This window comes from Chroicocephalus ridibundus, chromosome 29, assembly GCF_963924245.1.
Source record: "Chroicocephalus ridibundus chromosome 29, bChrRid1.1, whole genome shotgun sequence".
NCBI lineage: Eukaryota > Metazoa > Chordata > Aves > Charadriiformes > Laridae > Chroicocephalus > Chroicocephalus ridibundus.
This window is the reverse complement of record NC_086312.1, coordinates 1,204,644-1,223,251: the sequence shown is the minus strand read 5'-3', so window position 1 is coordinate 1,223,251 and position 18,608 is coordinate 1,204,644. Positions and strand designations below refer to the sequence as shown.

Sequence of the window (18,608 nt, the reverse complement as noted above, 5' to 3'; positions counted from 1 at the left end):
TTTGGCAGCAGGGGCAGGGCAGGGCAGAGGGGGGGGGGGGGTGTCTTGGTCCCCGCTCATTAACCGCCTAATTAGCCGGCAGTGGGAGGGGCAGGCGGGGACCCAGGCGTTGGGGCGTGTCCTGGCAGGGGACCCAGGCGTGTGGGGAGGGGGGGTCCCAGGTGTTCGGGAGGGGACCCAGGAGCCTGGGGGACACACACACCCCCCCCCCCCCAGGCATCCGAGGTCGGGGGGGCCTTACCTGCTGCTGGGGAGGGTCAGAAAGTTGCCGTCGCGGGGTCCGAGGCCGACAAGGCGGGGGGCAGCGGCGGCGCCTGACGCTGCGAATGCTGCGGGGAGAGCGGGCTCAGCCCGGCCCGCGCCGCGGGGGCACGCGGGACACGCGTGGCGACGGCACCCCGGGGCACGGGCCCGGCGTCTCCCCGTGGGGGGGCCGCCGCTGCCGGGGGCGGTGCTCGTGCGCCCTGCGCCGCGTGCCCTCCCCCCGCCATGGGAGACACCCCCCCCCCACCACCCCATCTATACTTACCTGTGGGGACCCCCCCACCCTTCTCCCCCCGCGCCACCCCCCGAGGATGGAGCTGAGAGAAGGAAAATTCAAGCGATTTGGGTGCCCCCCTGCCTCTGCAGGGGACCCGGGCATCCGGGCCCTGGACCCCGGTGGCACAAGGGGCCCAGGTGTCCTGTGCCCCCCCCACCCCTCCCCGCCATCAACCGCCCCCTCCACCGAAAACGGGGTAAAAAAGGGGGGGAAAAAATGGAGAAGGGGAAAAAAAACGAACTGAAAATGGGGTGGATGAGGCGCCGGCGGGGACGGAGCGGACGTGCCTGGGGTCAGGGGGACGGTGACGGGGGACGGTGACAGCGATGACGATGCGGAGGAGGTGATGATGCACGGGCAGCCGGGCCGGGCTGGGCCACCCTGTCACCTCGTGTCACACCACCCCCCCCCCCCCCCCCGTGTCAGCCCCGTCACCCTCTGTCACCTGCTTCCCCCCCTTCCCCCCCCCCCCCAGTGTCACCTTGGTGCCACCCGTGTCACCGGTGCCATCCTGTGCCTGCCTGTGCCACTGCCGGGTCACCCCAGGGCCACTGCAGCCACTTGTGCCACCGGCCCCCGAGGTCCCTCCTGGCACCTGCACCCCACTGCACCCCATTGCACCCCACTGCTGCACCCCACTGCTGTGCACCCCTTTGCTGCACCCCTGCATCCCACTGCACCCCATGGAACCCCACTGCTGTCCTCCCTGCACCCCCCGGCACCCCACTGCTGCATCCCTACGCCCACTGCTGCCCCCCTGCACCCTATTGCACCCCACTGCTGTACCCCATTGCTGTACCCCACTGCTGTGCACCCCATTGCTGCACCCCATTTCTGCCCCCCTGCACCCCATTGCACCCCACTGCTGCACCCCTGCACCCCAGAGCTGTCCCCCTGCCCCCCCCCCCCACGGCCCAGGTCCCGGCTGCGGGTGCAGTGGGGTGCAGTGGGGTGCAGTGGGGCGCAGGTGCCGGGGACTTACGGGGTGCCGCGGGCGGTCCGCCCTGGGGGCCGCTGGGGGCTTTGGGCTCCGGCGGGGGCAGGGGCAAGGGCCGGGCCAGGGGGGCCCCCGCAGCCCCCCCGGCCCGGCCCTGCGCCCCGCACGGCTGCAACGAGAACACGGTGACGGGCGCCCGGGACGCCCGGGACCCCCAGGGCGGGGGCGTGGGGACGGCGCGGTGACACAGCGGCACAGGGTGGCACACGGGGGACACGGGGGCCATGGCCCATGGCGCGGGTAGGCGTGGGGGGGGTTCCCCGGGGGGAGGGACCCGGCGTGGGGGTCCCCGTCCCCCCCCTCCTGTCCCCTCCCTGCAGCCAGCCCGGCTGCCTGGGCTTATCTGCACACAGGCTCCGCCCCCTGGTCTGTATTTGCATACCAGCCCCGCCCCTGCCCCTGCATTTGCATAAAGCCCCACCTCTTTGCACTCCGGCACCGCCTCTGCAGCCTCATTTACATACAGGCTCCACCTGCTGACCCTCATTTGCATACAGGTCACACCTCCAGGGGCCTGTCCTGCACAGGCCCCGCCTCCCCGTGCTAATTTGCATACAAGCCCCTCCTCCACAGAGCTATCCTGCACAGGCCCCGCCTCCTGCACGTCATTTGCATACAGGCCCCGCCCCCCGGGGCGCCCACGGCTGCTCGGGTCCCTCGGGAGCCAGACTGGGACCAGTGACAGCCCCGGGAGCCAGACTGGGACCAGTGACCACGGCTGGGAGCTGGACCGGGACCAGCGTCTGCCCCGGCCGGGGACCCGTGATAGCCCCGAAACCCGGGCTGGGACCAGTGACCACCCCATACTGGGACCAGTGTCTGCCCCAGGCTGGGGCCAGCGCCCCGCAGCGTCACCACATCTGCACATCCCGCGTCACCGTGTCCCTACGTTCCCCTTTTCCCTGTGTCCCTGTCCCCTGTCCCTGCAGAGACCCCATGGCCCCCGTCCCTGTCCCCACAATCTCTGCAGCGTCCCCATGACTCCTGTCCCTGCAGAGACCCCGCGTCACCCATCCCTGTCCCCGCAGTGCCCCCCATCCCTGCAGTGTCCCCACGGCCCCCGTCCCCACAACACCCCTGCAGCGTCCCTGTCCCCGCCGTGTCCCCCATCCCCTGCGTGTCCCCTGTCCCCACAGCGTCCCCGTAAACCCTGTCCCTGCAGAGACCCCATCCCTGCAGTGTCACCGTGGCCCCTGTCCCCCGTCCCTGCAGCGTCCCTCTGTCCCGCGTCCCCCATCCCCGCCGTGTCCCCATCCCCGCCGTGTCCCCCGTCCCACCTGGGGGCCCTGGGCGGCGCCGTCGGCGCAGACGAACTGGACGAAGTCCTTGAGCGAGTCCTGCCCGTGGTGGTAGCGGATGGTGGGGTGGGCGAAGTAGGGGCTCGACTGGGGCAGGAGGGACCCCGACGGGAAGTGCAGCGCCGAGGCGGTGGCCCGCGGGCTGCCTGCAGGGACCCTCAGCGCCGGCGGCCGCGGGACCCCGGCATCCGGGGACGCGGGACCCAGGGTCCAGAGCCCTCCCGGGACCCAGGTGTTTGGGGGGATGGGGACGGGACCCCGGTGTCCAGGGACATCCCACCCCCCCTCCCTTCAGCACCCCCCACCGTGTTCATCCCGCCCCCCCAGGCGGGACCCAGGTGTCCGAGGCCACCCCGACCCCTCCAGAGCGGGGGTCCCAAGGAGCCGGGGGCGGGGGGGGGGGGCGGAAGGGGGTGTCGAGGGGTGAGGCAGTGCAGGGGGTCCCGGGGGAAGGCAGGGGGTGCCCGGGGGGGGGGGGGGGAATGGGGGTCCCGGGGGGGTGGGGTCTCACCGGGGCGGACGCCGGCCAGGACGGGCAGGGGGTGGTGGCCGAAGGCCATGCGGGGGGCGGCCCCGTGCCCCGACAGGGCGCTGCAGAAATCCAACTTCCCCGACTTCTTCAGCGCCGCCGGGCCTGGGGGGGCCGGGGGGGGGGGGGGGTCGGGGGGGCACCCGGACCCCCAGCAGCTCCACGGCCCCCTGGGGACCCCCCTGGACCCCCAGACTCCTCCCAGACCCCGGCGTCCCCCCAGGCCTCCCGGCACAGACCACCCCCCCCGCCGCCGGCTCAGGGAACCCCCCCGGCTCCCCCAATGCCCTGCACCCCGTATTCCCCCCCCCAAGAGCCCCCTGCCTCCCCGTGCCCCTCCCCGTGTCCTCTACCCGATGTCCCTCCCCATGTCCTCTTGTCACCCACCCATGGCCACATCCACCCCCAGGAACACCCTGTGACCCCCCCCCCCCCATCCCCCTTGTCATCCTCCCACATCCACACGTCCCCCTGCCCCCCCTGCTCCCCCCATGTCACCCACCGGTGTCAACGTCACCCCCCCAGGGCCCCTGGCTGCTGCCGGGGGCTGGGGATCGCCCTGGCCCGGGGTAGAAGACGTCGTCCCCGGGACCCTCCAGGTCCCCCTCGTCCAGCGCCTTGGGGCGCTTTGGGCCACTGCGGGGACACGGGTGTCACCTCCGTGGACGGGAGTGTCCCCTCCCAGCGATGGGGGCATCACCCACCCCCCCAAAGCGGTGTCACCCACTGAGAACTGGAGCCCCATCCCCCCGCTGGGGACACAGGGACGTACTGGAGTCCTGGGGGGTGCCCAGCTTGGAGGGGGGGGCATTGGGGGTCCCACGGGGGTCCCCAGGAGTTATGGAGGTCCTGGGGGTGTCCCAGGGGGGTTACTGGGTGGTTATGGGGGGGCTCCAGGGGGGGCCAAGGGGTGGTTATTGGGGGATCCCAGGGGGTTATGGGGGTCCCGGAGGAGTCCCAGAGGGGTCCCGGGAGTTATGGAGGTCCTGGGGGGATCCCAGGGGGTTACGGGGGTCCCAAGGGTTATGGGGGTCCCGGGGGGTTGTGGGGGTCCCGGGGTACCTGGCGGCAGGGGGCCCCAGGGGCCGGCGGCCGAGGGCGACGGGGCTGATGTTGTAGTAGCCCCCCGGGCTCTCCAGGTCGGCCAGCGAGAAGTTGGGGCCCGACGCCGTCGCCACAGGGGCTGGGGGACACGGGGGAGGTGGAGGACCCACACGGGACCCCCCCCTCCGCCCCGAGCCACCCCCCGTGTCCCCCATGTCTCCATGTCCCCCGCCTCCCCCCATCCCCACAACACCCCCGTGTTCCCCCATCCCCCACGTCCCCTCCCTCCCCTTGCCCCCATCCCCACAACGACCCCCCGCGCCGTGTCCCCCCCCCGCCGTGTCCCCACTTACTCTGGGACACCCTCACCAGCTCCGTCACGTTCCAGACACCCGACGTCACGAAGCAGTCCTGGAAGGTCAGGTGCCCTGGGGACAAGGGACATGGGGGACATGGGGGGATGCCGCGCTGGCGGGGGGGGGCGGTACTGGGACTGGGGCAGGGAGACCATGGGGACAGAAGGCACTGGGGGGCACGGGGGGCACTGGGAGCATGGTGGGGGGCGGACTAAGAGACGACGGGGGTGGCACTGGAGAGGGCCAGGGGACCATGGGGGGGCACTGGGGGGGGGGGCTCAGGGGACCGCGGTGGGGGCACCGGGGGCTCACCGTTGGGCAGTGGTTTGATGTCCGCGTCTCCCTGGGGGTTCGAACTGTCGGATTGTCCGGAGTCTGCGGGAGAGACAAGGTCAGGCCCGGACACCAGGGTGTGTCCCCCCCCCCCGCCCCGACTCAGACACCGGGGTGTCCCCCCTCCCCGGACACCGGGGTGTGTGTGTCCCCAGATGCCTGGTTTTCCCCCCCCAGGACCCGGGGGGGGGTACCCAGACGCTGGGGTCCCCGCACTGAAGGGCCCCTTGTTCCCGCGGGGTCGTCCGAGGTGAACGTCTGCCGGGATCCCGGCGCCCGGGAGCGCCCCCCGCCCCCCCCCCCCATCCTCGGGGGGGGACGCAGGCGTCCGGGCACCCCCCGCCCTACAGAGGACCCAGGCGTCCGAGTGCCCCCCCTCTCCCCCCGAGGGGACCCAGGCGTCTGGGTGCCCCTTGGATGGGTGATGGGGGGGTGGGGGGGGATGCAGCAGCCGCAGGGGGTGGGGGTGGGGGGGCGTGGGGGGGGCCAGGGCTGGCAGGGGGCCGGGCCGGGGATGGTGGTGGGGGGGGGGAAGCCGGGGGGCCGCCGTGGGGCCGGGCCGGGGGCCAGGAATGCGCTGGCCCCCCGCCAACGGGCAGCGCCAACAAAGCAGCCATTGTCTGAGCCGAGTTGGGGGGGGGGGGGGGGGGGGGGGCGCCCGGACGCCTGGGTTCCCCCCCCCCCCACCCCCCGAGCACCCCCCCACCTCACAGCCTGGGTCCTGTGTCTGTGTCGTCCCCCCCCCCCCCGGCAGCAAACCCCATCTGCCCTGGACACCTGGGTCCCCCCCCAGCACCCCCCACCCCAGGCGTCTGGGGGTCCCATCCCCCTGCCCCCCCACCCTGTCCCTGATGCCTGGGTCCCCCCCCAGCACCCCCAACCCCCCCCCCCCCCCCCCCAGGGTCCCAGGGCTCCCCTTGATCCCCCAGTCCCGGGGACCCAGGCGTCGGGGGGGGGGGGGGCGGGGGGGGGAGGGGCAGGAGGACAGGTCCCCTCCCCCTCTTTGGCCCCCGCGGGGTCAGAGGTCAGCAAGGCGCGTGCCAGGGTCGCGACCTTGGCGGGGGGGGGGCACGTGGCGGCCACGTGCCGGACGCTCCCGCGGCCCCTGGAACCTGTCGCTGGCTCCTGGGAGCAGGGAGGGGGTGGCCCGGACGTCTGGGTCCCTGGGGGGGGGTGTCTCAGGACACACCCCCCACACCCCCCCGCCGCCGCCCGTGCCTCAGTTTCCCCACTGAGCCCTGCGCCGGACCCCGCATCCCTACAGGTCCCCGGCCCCACGGCGGCCCCGTGTCCCCCGGTGGGGGGGGTTCAGGTGCTGTTGGGCAGCTGCGCCCCGACCCCCCCCGCCAGGATCCTCCCCCCACACCTGCGTCCCACGGACCCAGGCGTCCGGGGGGGGGGGGGACACCCAGGCATCCGGGCGGTGCCAGCAGCCACCGCGTCACCCCCACAGACCCCCCCCCCCCCAAACACACACACAGCCGCTATGGATCCCGCGACCCACGCGGACCCCTACAGCTGCTGGCGGCCTAACGGGCCCCACGGACACGCCTGGAGCCCCACAGGGCCCCCGAGGGGGGGCAGAGCCCTGTGGAGCCCCATGGGGTCACGCAGAGCCCTACAGGGCCCCACAGAACCCCACAGAGCTCCACCTGCGCCGTGAGACCCCAGAGCCGACGGGTGCCTCCGCAAGACCCAGCTGCGCCCCACAGGCCCCTATAGACACGTACGTGTCCCCCCCCCCAAGGATGGACCCCCCCGGTACGGGGCTGGAGCCCCCAGCAGGGACAGGGACGCCGGTGTCGGGGCACACCCCGAACATAGGGCAGGCGGGGGGCTGGGGGGGGCACCAGAGCGCGGCCCCGGGGCAGGTTGGGGGGTCCCTGTCATGGGGGGGCGGCAGACCATGGCACAGGGGGTCCCCATCGCGGCTGGGGGGGCTATGGCAGGGAGGTGGCACACCATGGCACAGGGGGGTCCCCATCGCGGGAGGGTCCTGCCGTGGGGCTGTGGTGCCGCAGAGCGTTTCGGGTGCCAACAGGCGCCGCCATCTTACGCGTGGGGGGGGGGGGGGGGGTGGCGGGGGGGGTTGGCACTGTGCCCCCCCCCCCGGCCCGCAGCAGCCAAAGGGCCCCTGGCGGGGGGAGGGGGGTGTGTGGGGGGTGAGGAGGGATGCCGGGGGGGGGACCAGGGGCCGGGGCCGCGCACGGGGCCTCGTGCTGCGCACGGGGGCACGGTGCCAACCGGGGCCATTTTGGCGGTGCCGGGCGGGAGCGGCGTTGGGGATTTGAGCCCCCCCCCCCTCAAGCCGGGCAGGGGAGGGGGCGTGTGTGTGGGGGGGGGGGGGGGGGGGGGTGTGGCGGGGGGGGGGGCTGCAGGGCCCCCCCCGTGGACATGCCCAGATTTGGCACAGGGGCCTGAGGGGGAGATTGTCCGGGGAGGGGGCAGGATACACCCCCAAACTGCTCCCGCCTTCACCCCCCCGCGGCACACGAGGGACCCAGGCGTCCTGGCACCCCCCAGCGAGGACCCAGGCACCCGGGAGCCGACCCCCAGCACCCGTAAATGCACCCAAAATCCCTCGCTCCAGACCCAAAATTACACACACGCCCCCCCCACCCCAACCCCAGCAGCAAAGGCAGGAGCGGGCAGCCAGGCTGGGGTTCCCCCCCCTCAGCCCCTGTTCCCCCCCCGGCACATGCACGTCCCCGGTGGCACACGCGTGTGCGCTGCTGGTGCCCCGCGGGCACGAGGGGAGGGCGCCTGTCGCACACCGGCGTCAAGGCATCCACCAGGAGCCCGGCCCGTGGCACGGTACGGCACAGCTCGGTGCTTGGAACGGCAGAGCCCGGTGCTCGGCAGAGCCCGGTGCTCGGCACGGCGTAGCCTGGTGCACGGCTCAGTGCTTGGAACGGCAGAGCCCGGTGCTCAGCACGGCTCGGTGCTCGGCACGGCGTAGCCCGGTGCACGGCTCGGTGCTTGGAACGGCAGAGCCCGGTGCTCAGCACGGCTCGGTGCTCGGCACGGCGTAGCCCGGTGCACGGCTCGGTGCTCGGCAGAGCCCGGTGCTCGGCACGGCTCGGTGCTCGGCACGGCGTAGCCCGGTGCACGGCTCGGTGCTCGGCAGAGCCCGGGGCTGGGTCCGGTGCCCGGCTCGGCACCCGGCGCGACTCGGCGCGCAGCTCCCGGTGCAGCGCCTGGCACAGCGCGCAGCACACGGCGTGGCTTTGGCACACGGCGCGGCTTTGTGCGAGGCAGGCGGGGGCCGGCAACCCCCAGCCGGGGCCGTGGGTCGAGGGGGGGGCAGGGGGAGCTGCACGGAGCCACCGGCATCACTCCGGCGAGCCCCGGTACAGGATCCCTCTGGGGCTGCGGGTGCCAGCGGGGCATCACGCGGGGCTGGTGGCCCCAGGACCCCTCTGGTGGCCACAGGACCCCCTTGGAACCGGGGAGGGGGGGGGCACAGCTGGGAGTCTCCCTCCATCGGCGCTGGCAGCCCCGGCTCAGCCCCCGCCATCCCGTCACCGTCGTCACTCACCGGGCGCGTGGACGAAATAGGCCAGGTAGAGGTCGAGCTCCTTGATGGTGACGCCGATGTGGTGGGGCTGGACGCAGAGGCCGGGGCTGGCACACTGGGGGGCCTTGGCCAGGCGCTCGCCGTCGGTGCTCTCCAGCGGCACCCCCTTGAAGAGGATGACCATCACCAGGTCCAGCCGCCACACCTTGTCGGCCTGGCGCAGGCAGTCGATGCGGCGGATCTTGCCCTTCTGGTCGGGGTTGGAGAGGACGCAGCACGGCGCCTTCTTGCCGGTGACGGAGAGGACGAAGTCCTCGCGGCACTCGGGCCGGATGTCCTTGCGCAGCTTGGCCAGGAGGCGCGAGGCCCATTTCTGCTTGACCTCGGGCTTCTCGCCCAGCAGCTCGTCCTTGACGGCCCGTTCCTCCTCCTTCGACATCCGCTTCTCGTGCTTCTTGAAGTACTTGCGCTTGCGGGCCTGCAGGTTGAACCAGGTGTAGGAGAAGGCCCGGACGTGGGGCAGCAGCGCCTCGATGAAGGGGTGGAACTCATCCTGTGGGGCAGGGCGGCATCAGTGGGGCGGCAGCCGTGGGGCGGGCATTCGCGGCCCCCGGCAGCTCACGGGGGAACCTCCCCCATCCCATCCCATCCCATCCCATCCCATCCCATCCCGTGTAGGGGGGTCCCGGGAGGGGACGGTCCCATCCCACTGAGCAGGAGCGTCCCTGGGCACGGCTCCGTCCCGCCGCAGGGGGGTCCCTGGGGGAGCATCCCCAGGCACAGCCACATCCTGCGCTCGGGGACGCTCCTGTCCTGCACAGGGGACCCTCAGTGACACCCCCACCCTGCACAGGGGACCCCCAGGGACACCCCTGTCCTGCCCTGGGGACACTCCTGTCCTGCGCTGGGGACCCCTGGGGACACCCGGCCCTGCACAAGGGACACTAGGGACACCCTCATCCCGCACAGGGGACCCTCGGGGACACCCCCGCCCTGCACTGGGGACCATCCCAGGCTCCCGGTGCCCAACCGGCTGCGGGGACCAGCATCGGTCCCTGCTGCCAGCACCTTCCCCAGTGCCACCACCCCCATCCGTCCCCGTCCCCGGTGCCACCGTCCCCATCCCCATCAGTCCCCGTCCCCGGTGCCAGTGTGGTGCTCCCATGTCCCCAGCCCGGGGGCGGCTCAGCCCCACGACCCCCCTGGCGCTGCTCAGGTTCAGACCCTGTCCCCGGTGTCACCACAGCCCCATCTCCGTCTCCGGTGTTGCCACAGCCACGTCCCCGTCCATCCCCGGTGACGCTCCCGCTGCCGTCGGGGCTCGGCTGCCCCGGGCATGTCCCCAAACCACCCACCCGGTTCCCGTCCCCTGCCGGTCCACGCTGCCAGCCCCGTCCCCGGCGCCACCATCCCCGTCCCCATCAGTCCCTGTCCCCAGTGCCACCTCCCGTCCCCCGTCCCCGCTGCCGGCGCCACCGGTGCCCGTCCCCTGTCCCTGCTCGCTGGTGCCGCCGGTGCCCGGTCCCCATCCCGCTGCCCGTCGCGATCCCCGGTGCCACCAGCGCCTGTTCCCGGTCCCCGTCCCCGGAGCCGCCGGTCCCGTCCCGTCCCGTCCCGGTCCGTACCATCGCGGCGGCTCATCCCGGCCGTGGGCAGCTGCCAGTCGGGCCCCGCCGGGGCAGAACCGGGGGCGACAGACGGGGACGGGGCGCTACCGGGGAAGGGGTTAACGGGGGGCTACCGGGGGGGTGGGGGGGGCGGGTCCGGGGGGCGGACACTGCGGGGGGCGGGGGGGGCGCTCGGGTACCGGGAGTCCCGGTTACCGGGAGGTGGTGGGGGGGGGGGTGTCCCAGGTGCCGGGACAGCGCGGGTCCCGGGGCGGAGGATGAGGGGGGGGGAGGGTCCCGGTCGGGGGGTCCCGGAGCCGCCGCGGAGCCGCAGCCGGAGCCGCCGCCGCCGCCGCCGGGCGCGGAGCGCGCGGAGCCGCCGCGGCCCCTTTTGGCACCGGGACCGGCGCGGCGGCGGCCAATGGGAGCGCAGCGCGCGGGGGGAGCGGCCGCCCCATTGGCTGGGCCGGGGGGGGCGGGGCCGGGGGGGGGGCGGTGGAGTTCGGGGCCGGGACACGGCGGGGGGGCGGGGGAGGGACACGGAGGGGGACGGGGACACGGCGGGGGGGGGGGACGGGGGACACGGAGGGGGACGGGGACACTGGGGGGGGACACGGCGGTGGGGGGGGACGGGGGACACGGGGGACACGGGGACACTGCGGGGGGGGGGACACAGAGGGGGACGGGGAGATGGCGGGGGACAGGGACACTGGGGGGGGACACGGAGGGGGACGGGGACACGGCGGGGGGGGGGGACGGGAACACTGGAGGGGGACACGGCGGTGGGGGGGGACGGGGGACACGGGGGGGACGGGGACACTGCGGGGGGGGGGACACAGAGGGGGACGGGGAGATGGCGGGGGACAGGGACACTGGGGGGGGGGACACACGGAGGGGGACGGGGACACGGCGGGGGGGGGGACGGGGGACGCGGAGGGGGACGGGGACACTGGGGGGGGACACAGAGATGGCGGGGGACAGGGACACTGGGGGGGGACACGGAGGGGGAGACGGCGGGGGGGACACACGGAGGGGGACGGGGACACGGCGGGGCGGGGGGGACACACGGAGAGGGACAGAAACATGGCAGGGGGATGGGAAATCTGGGGGGGGGGGGGGCGGGCGGACGGGACGGGACACATGGCGGGGGACGGGGACATGGTGGGGGGGGGGATGACACACACTGGTCTGGGGCGGGGGGACACTGGGCGCAATGGGGGTGCTGAGCCCCCCCCCCCGGGCAGCTCGGCCGAAACCCAGGGATCTGCAACCAAAAGCCGTGCCGGGGGTCACTGCACGCAGACCCTCGTGCAAGGGGGGGTCGAGCGAGGACGCGGGGGTCCCGTCCCCGTCTGTTCCCCGCCCCCCCCTCCAGGCACACCCTGGGAAGGCCCCGGATTTTGGCTGCTTTCCCCAGCCCCGCAGCAGCCCCAGCACGGAACGGCCCAAAAACCTCCGTTTCTGCCCCCAAATCCCCGATGCGGCGCTTGGAGCCAACCCCCCCCCCCTTCATAATTAATTCCCTCTGTGTGAAGAAAAAAAAAAACAAAAAACCAAAATTTGGGCTTTTCGGCAGCGTGGCTGGGCAGAGGCTCCCACGCATCGGTGGCCGCGTGCCTCCCCAGCCCCAAACCTCACGGCTTTCGCCCCAAAACCGCAGCAGGCGGGTGGGGGCTGTGCATGGCGTCGCGCCCCGGCCCCCGCCCCCTTCCTGCCCCGTTTTTCCTTTGAAAAACCCGTGAAATGGGACGCGGCGCCGGCTGCGGGGGGGGGAGAGAAGACGGGCTCTTGACGCCCCCCCTTCCCCTGAGGGGGTCGCACCAGGGGTCGCCATTCGCACGAGGGGTCGCCATTCGCACGAGGGGTCGCCGTTTGCACACAACGGCTCCGCTGACGGCACCCCCAGACCCCCACGGGGGGGGGACACCTAGGTGTCCGGGCCCCCTCCGCCCCACAGCCCCCTCCCATCCAGCCGCAGCGGACCCGGGCGTCCGGGCGGGCCAGCCCCGGCGTGGGCACGGGGCCGGGGGGGGACACCCGGGTCCCCTCCGCGCCACGGGGAGGGCGCTGGGGCGAGTCGGGCCAGCAGAGGGGGGAGGTCGGTGGCCCGAATGCCTGGGTCGTGTCCCCCCCACCACCGGCGAAGACAAAGAGCCACCAGGTCGGGCCCGCCCGAACGCCTGGGTCCCCTCCCGGACGCCTGCGTCCCCGGCACGGGGAGGCCACGGAAGGATCTAGAGTCCCGTCCGCCGGGGTCCACCCGGATGCTGGGGTCCCTGGCCGAGGCCTGGGTCCCCCCCCGTCTGCCGGGGTCCGCGCCGAGGGGGGGTCCGGCCGCGGTGCCGCCGGGCTGCCATTGGCTGCGCCGGCCCCGCATTGAGCCGCAGTCTCGGGCGAAGCCACGTCGCCGCGTCCGCAGCTGCGAGCGCCCGGCAAAGCGCCAGCGCGGCGGCGGTGGCGGCGGTGGGGGGGGGGGGGGGCGGCGCCGGATCGGGAGGGAAAAGCCCAGAAAAAACAGAAAAGAGGGGGGGGGGGAAAAAAAAAAAAAAAAAGAGAAAAGAAAAAAAAAATTAAAATCCCACCCCCCCACACCCCCCTTTCTCCCCCCCACACCGCCCCGGCAGCGCCCGCCCTCCCGCGCCGCTGCCAGCTCCCCCCGGCCCTCGGCTTCGCCGCGAGAGAAAACAGCCCGAAACAGCCGGAATTGCCGCCAAAAATCCCCCCGGCGGCCCCTGACGCCGCTGCCAAGACCCTCCCGTGCGGGGAGCTGGGGGGGGGGGGGGCGGCCCAGGCAGGGGGCGAGCGAGGGGTGTTCAGGACCCCCGGGAGGGGGATGGAGGGCAGGGGGCTGGGGGGGGGGGGGGGCGCAGCCACGAGGGACCCCGTCACCGGGCCGGGAGCCGGCAGGACGCGGGCGTCCGGGCGGCCTCGGAGAGAACGTGCCGGAGGGTCCTGGCGGGATGGACTCGGGCATCCGAGGGGGGGGTGTTCCAGGCGTTTGGGGGGTCGCAGGCGTTGGGGGGGGGGGTCCCAGGCGTCCGGGCGGAGCGGAGGGAGCCGCCTGCTCCCTGCCCGCGGCCACGTGGAGGACCCAGCCGTCCCGGCGGCTCGAGGGGACTCGGGTGTCGTGTGTGTGTCCCCCCCTTCCCCACGCAGCGGAGCTGGGGAGGGGGACCCCGGCGTCCGGGCTGTGCTGGGGGGGCCGGAGGGGGGACCGGTCACAGGGACCAAGGCTGGGGGGGGGCACACACACACACACACACACACACACACACACACACACAACGTGCCGCAGTGGCTCGACACGATGCCGCAGCGCGCGGGGACGACGCAGTTTGGCACCAACAGACCCAGGCATGCCCCCGCCCCCCCCCAACATTCACCAGCCGGTGGGGGGGGGACGGACCCAGGCGCTCAGGCTGCCCCCCCCCCCGCCCCAGACCCGCTCCCTCCTCCCTAGAGCGGACCCAGGCGTTCCGGCCCCCCCCCCCCGTGGCCCCCTGCCAGGCCGGGCCGGGGGGGACCCCGCGGTGCTGCCGCGTCCAAGAAAGCTTTTTGTGGCCCATCAATAATTCAGGGCCCCCCCTGGACCCCCCCTGGCCTGGCCAAGGGCTCCTCCATTATTGATGCCGCCAGCACAGCCCCGCGGATGGGGGGGACATGGGGGTGGGGGGACACACACACACACAAAGAGGGGGACCCGCAACGCCGCAATACGGGGGCGCGGCGGCGGCGGCGGCAGCGCACACGGCGCGTCGTGCGTGCGCAGGGACCACGCACCCGCCCGGCACACGGCACAGCAGGGTGCGAACACGCACCCCACGCCACGCACACGCAGCCACACGCGTGTCGCCTGCCCCCGGGCGCCTCGCACAGCCCCGGGCGCCCCTCGCACGGCCTCGCACGTGGCGGGGAAAGGACGGGGGGGAGGTGGGGGGTGCGGGCGGTGCCTCCCCCGCACCGATTGCATCAGCCGTCGGCGCGGCCCCGTGTGGGGCGCGGGGTCCTGGCACACGCCTCGCACGCCAGCACACGCGTGCGCTGCACCTTGCACACACGTGTGGCACGCCAGGAGGCAGCGCAGGCAGTGCGTGTGTGTGGGGGGAGGGGGGGCGTGCATCGCACACACGTGTTGCGCGCACGCTGCACAGGCTGCCACGTGTGCACTGCTGCCCGCACACGTGTTGTTCGCGCGTGCAGGGCACATGCCCCCCCCCCGCCCCCGTTACATACATGTGCCCCCAGCCCCCCAGTGACACACGCGCGTCCTCTCTCCCCGTCACGGACACCTGCGCCCCATCACATACGTGTTCACGCCCCGGACCCTGCAGTCTAACGGTGCCCCGCGCGCCGCCCCGCTCCTCGACGGGCCCTATAGGGGCCATAGGGGCTGGCTATGGGGCACACACGCTCAATTTGGGGGGGTGTTGGGGCACCTCCTGCCCTTCCCGTTGTCCCCCCCCAACCCTTGTGCCACATCCTAACCTGTCACCAACACGGCATCCCCTGGCACCGGCTCTGCCCACGGCACCCGCCTGCGCCACAGGGCTGCGGGGGCCGGTGACGCTCATCTTGCCGTGGCCATTGCCCCCCACCCCCTCCCAGGGCAGGGGCTACAGGGTCTGGGCGCACGCAGCCCCCTCGTCCCCTCCGGCGTGGCGCGGGCTGCTCTCCCTGTAGCGGCTGTGGGGGCACGGGGGGGCTGTGGGGGGAAGGAGGGGACGGTGTGTTTTCCCCTGTGCTTTGGAGGGGAAACGGCCACGGGGGCATTTGGCGCGGCAGGGTTGGTCCCACGGGTGCCCCTGCTCCGCCCCAGGGGTCGCGCAGGTGGTGACAGTGACGGTGATGTCGCGACAGCGAGGGAAACGGCGACGTTGCTCCCAGGCAGCGCTACGTCCCCCAGGGTCCGGTCTGGGGCAGGGGGAACCTGGGGGGGGGGGGGGGGAGGAACGGACCCCGAGGGGACACGGAGAGGGACCCCGTAAGCATCCGCAGCACCGACGGCTGGAGCCCAATGCGGGACCCGGGGGGGGCTGCATCCCCGTGGGGGCCACGCGTGCGGCCGCAGGGTTTGACGGTGGAGGCTGCAGGTTACGGCGCGTAGAGAGGAGACGACGCCGGGGACACCGGCTATAGGGGACACCGGCTATAGGGGACACCGGCTATAGGGGGACGGAGAAGGGTCCTGCGCTGGCGCCAGAGGAGGCACAGCCCACGCCAGGGCCCGGCGGCGGAGCTGCCGCTATAGGTGCCGTTATACGTGCTGCTATAGGTGCCGCTATAGGTGCCCACGGCTGGACGCAGCAGCCGGATCCTGCGTGCGCCGGAGCCTGGGGGGAGGGGACGTGACGGTGGCATCGGCCCAAAACTGCCCAGAAACGGCTCAAAAGGGAGAAGGGGGGGGGCAAGAGGGGAGCACACACGTGTGAGCGTGCGGTGCCAGCACACGCCGAGACCCGCATCGTCTACATGTGTGCCCACACGTGTGCGCAGCGCGAGCCCGCGGGCGTGCGGAGTGCAGCCACGTACGTGCACCAGCGAGCACACGCGTGTGCGGCGTGCGACCCTGTGTGCGCACGCAGCAGCGCGTGCGACAGCGGGTGCGGCTGCGTGTGCAGGGGGAGCACACGCGTGTGCGCTGGCAGGGGCAGGCGGGTTTGCGGGCCGCGTTGCTGGCGTGTGCGGGCAGGGGCACACGCATGTGCAGTGGCGTGTTGCTGGCGCGTGCACACGCGTGTGCAGGGCGGGCGCCGAAGCTGCGAGAAGCGCCGCTGGCTGCCGGCCCAGACGCAACTGGCCGCCAAAACCGCCCCGAAAAGCGGGAGAAAAGGGCAACGGTGGTGGGGGGGGGGGGGAGCAGCAACGCCCGGCGGGGGAGGACGGGCCGCCCAAGCAATCACGGCGGGACCCTGGGGGGATCCCAGCATGGGGGGGGGACACAGGGACCCCCATAGGAACCCCCATAGGGACCCCCATGACATGCCCCCCACCCAGCGCCCGACGTCGTGCCTCCCCAGGGACCCCCCCAGACGCCGCCCAGGACCCACATCCCCCCTCCCCACGGCCCCCCGCGACACCCCAATGATCCCCCCCAAGACGGGGTGGCCCCCACAGGCCCCCCGAGCCCCTCCTACGGTCCTCGGGGCCAAACCTCCCGGTCGGGGCCGGGTTTCAGCCCGTCCCGGCGGCACCCACAGGCACAAACCTCCCCCCCGGGGGCACCGACGGCCCCATCCCGCGGGGGCTCCGCGGGCAAAACCTCCCGTGGGGCAAACACCCCCCACCCCCGGCCCCCGCGGGTGACCCCGGCTCCCCCCGCCGCGGGACATGGCTTCGCGGCGGCACCGGGACAGAGTCGGGGGGGCTCGGGGGCGCTGCCGAGCTCGGTGACCGAGCTCCCCTCCGCACTGGGACGGGCACAACCGGGGCCACCCGCACCGGGGATCCCACCGGGGTCGCTCCGGGACGTAGCGGCCCCCGACCGGTCCAGCCCCGCCCCCCCCCTCCCCGGGCAGCCGCGCACCGGGAGCGGCCCCGGCGCTGACCCGGGGCCCCGGTGCCGGCGGAGGAAGCGGAGTCGCCGCCCGCCCGGTACCGGCAACCGGGGAGGGGTCGCACCCCCCACCCACTGCACCCCCATTTCGGGGGGGGGGGGGGGGGCGCCGCCATTCGCGGCGCGCAGCGAAACCGACACCGGACCCCTGGGACCGGACCCTCCTTTACAGACTCCGCCTTTACCGGACGCCCCCCCCCCCCGCCTCCCTCCCGTTACCGGCCCCCCCCGCCCCCCCCGTCCCCGGCCGTACCTGGGTGAGGCAGTACGGGGAGTACATGGCGGCGGTGTCAGCCGCGGCGGGGCATGGCGGGGGGGCGCGGGGATGAGGGCGGGGGGTTCCGGGGGTCCGGGGGGGGTCCCGGGTCCGGGGGTGCCGGTACCGGCGGCGCGCGGGGAAAGTTTGCCCGAAGTTGGCGCCCGCCGCACTTTTGCCGCGGGAAGCGCCGCGCGGGCCACGCCCCCCCCCGCCGGGCCACGCCCCCTCCGCCGGGCCACGCCCCCTCCGCCGGGCCACGCCCACCGGGCGCGCTTCCCCCGAACGCCCTCGGCCACGCCCACTCGCGGTGGAGCCCCGCCCCCTCTGCCCCGGGACACGCCCCCCGGCCGGAGGGAACGGGGGGACACCGGGGGACACCGGGGGACACGGGGGGACACCGGGGGGGAGAGACGGGGAGGGACGCCGGGGGGGGGGATACAAGGGAGACACGGGGGGGACACGGGAGGGAGACAGGGGGGACACGGGGGGACACGGGGGTCATGGGGGGGGACAGACGGGGACACAGGGAGACACGGCGGGGGGCATGGGAAGATACGGGGGGACACGGGGGGCACACGAGGGGACACAGGGGGGGAGAGACAGGGAGGGACACCGGGGGGGGAATACAAGGGGGACACGGGAGGGACATGGGGGGACACAGGAGGGAGACAGGGGGGACACAGGGGGGACACAGGCGGACATGGGGGGACACGGGGGGGACACAGGGAGACAAGGCGGGGGGCATGGGAAGATACGGGGGGACACAGGGGGCACAGGAGGGGGACACGGGGACACACGGGAGTGACATGAGGGGACACAAGGGGCATGGAGGCACACGGGGGGACACAGGGGGGGCAGGGGAAGGACACAGGTGGCACACAGGAGGACGTGGGGGGGACATGAGGGGACACGGGGAGGCAGAGGAGAGACACAGGGGGGACACGGGTCCCCACCTGCCCTGGCTGTGCCCTGTCCCCGCGTGCCCCCCCCCGGCGCAGGGACCCGGCGGGAGGGCCCAGGGGCTGCTGTGGGTCCCCACCGGTGACAGTGGCAGCAGCGGTGGCAGTGCTGGTGGTGGCTGTGACAGCGGTGGCAGCAGGGAGAGAGGCAGCATGGCACGGTGACCGCTGCAGTGACCGTGCCGTGACAGCAGCGGTGGCAGCGCCAGCAGCGGTGGCTGTGGCGGTGCCGGCGACAGTGCTGGCTGGAGGTGACACTGCCAGTGACAGCGCCGTGACAGTGCCAGCGCCGACGGCGGTGGCTGCGGCGGTGACAGTGACAGTGCCATGACAGTGACAGTGCCGGTGACCGTGTCGTGACAGTGGCAGCGCCGATGACGGTGCCGCAGCGGTGTGGGTGACGGTGACAGTGGCGATGGCAGTGGCGGTGACGGCGGCGGTGGCAGCCTCATCTGTCATTCCGGCTGCAGCCTCGTCCCTCTGCCATCTGTCACCGCACGGTGCCAGCGCTGGCACCGCCACCGTCACCCCTTCGCTGCCGGCGCCACCGTCACTGCCGCGGTGCCACGAGGCCTTGGGGTGCCCCGGATGTCACCGGGCGTCCCTGGGCGGCTG

General features: G+C 73.8%; 1 protein-coding gene across 5 annotated transcripts; it reads right to left on the bottom strand.

The window, feature by feature from the left end:
• Positions 1-222: 222 nt before the first annotated feature.
• Positions 223-17,264, bottom strand: NFIX (nuclear factor I X). 5 transcript variants are annotated; one of them, XM_063318968.1, is made up of 9 exons: positions 17,029-17,187; positions 8,637-9,168; positions 5,078-5,140; positions 4,763-4,837; positions 4,428-4,548; positions 3,868-4,001; positions 3,348-3,470; positions 2,816-2,875; positions 223-329 (listed from the first exon to the last, which is right to left on the bottom strand). In XM_063318968.1, the coding sequence occupies exons 1-9, from the start codon at positions 17,053-17,055 to the stop codon at positions 238-240; spliced, it is 1,227 nt and encodes a 408-aa protein (XP_063175038.1). In that variant the 5' UTR covers positions 17,056-17,187; the 3' UTR covers positions 223-237. The 5 variants fall into 5 exon arrangements, with proteins under 5 accessions (XP_063175038.1, XP_063175040.1, XP_063175039.1 ...); XM_063318971.1 differs by having other exon boundaries at positions 227-329; positions 2,816-2,982; positions 17,029-17,264; XM_063318966.1 differs by lacking the exon at positions 17,029-17,187 and adding an exon at positions 10,241-10,393 and having other exon boundaries at positions 227-329; positions 2,816-2,982.
• Positions 17,265-18,608: the final 1,344 nt, after the last annotated feature.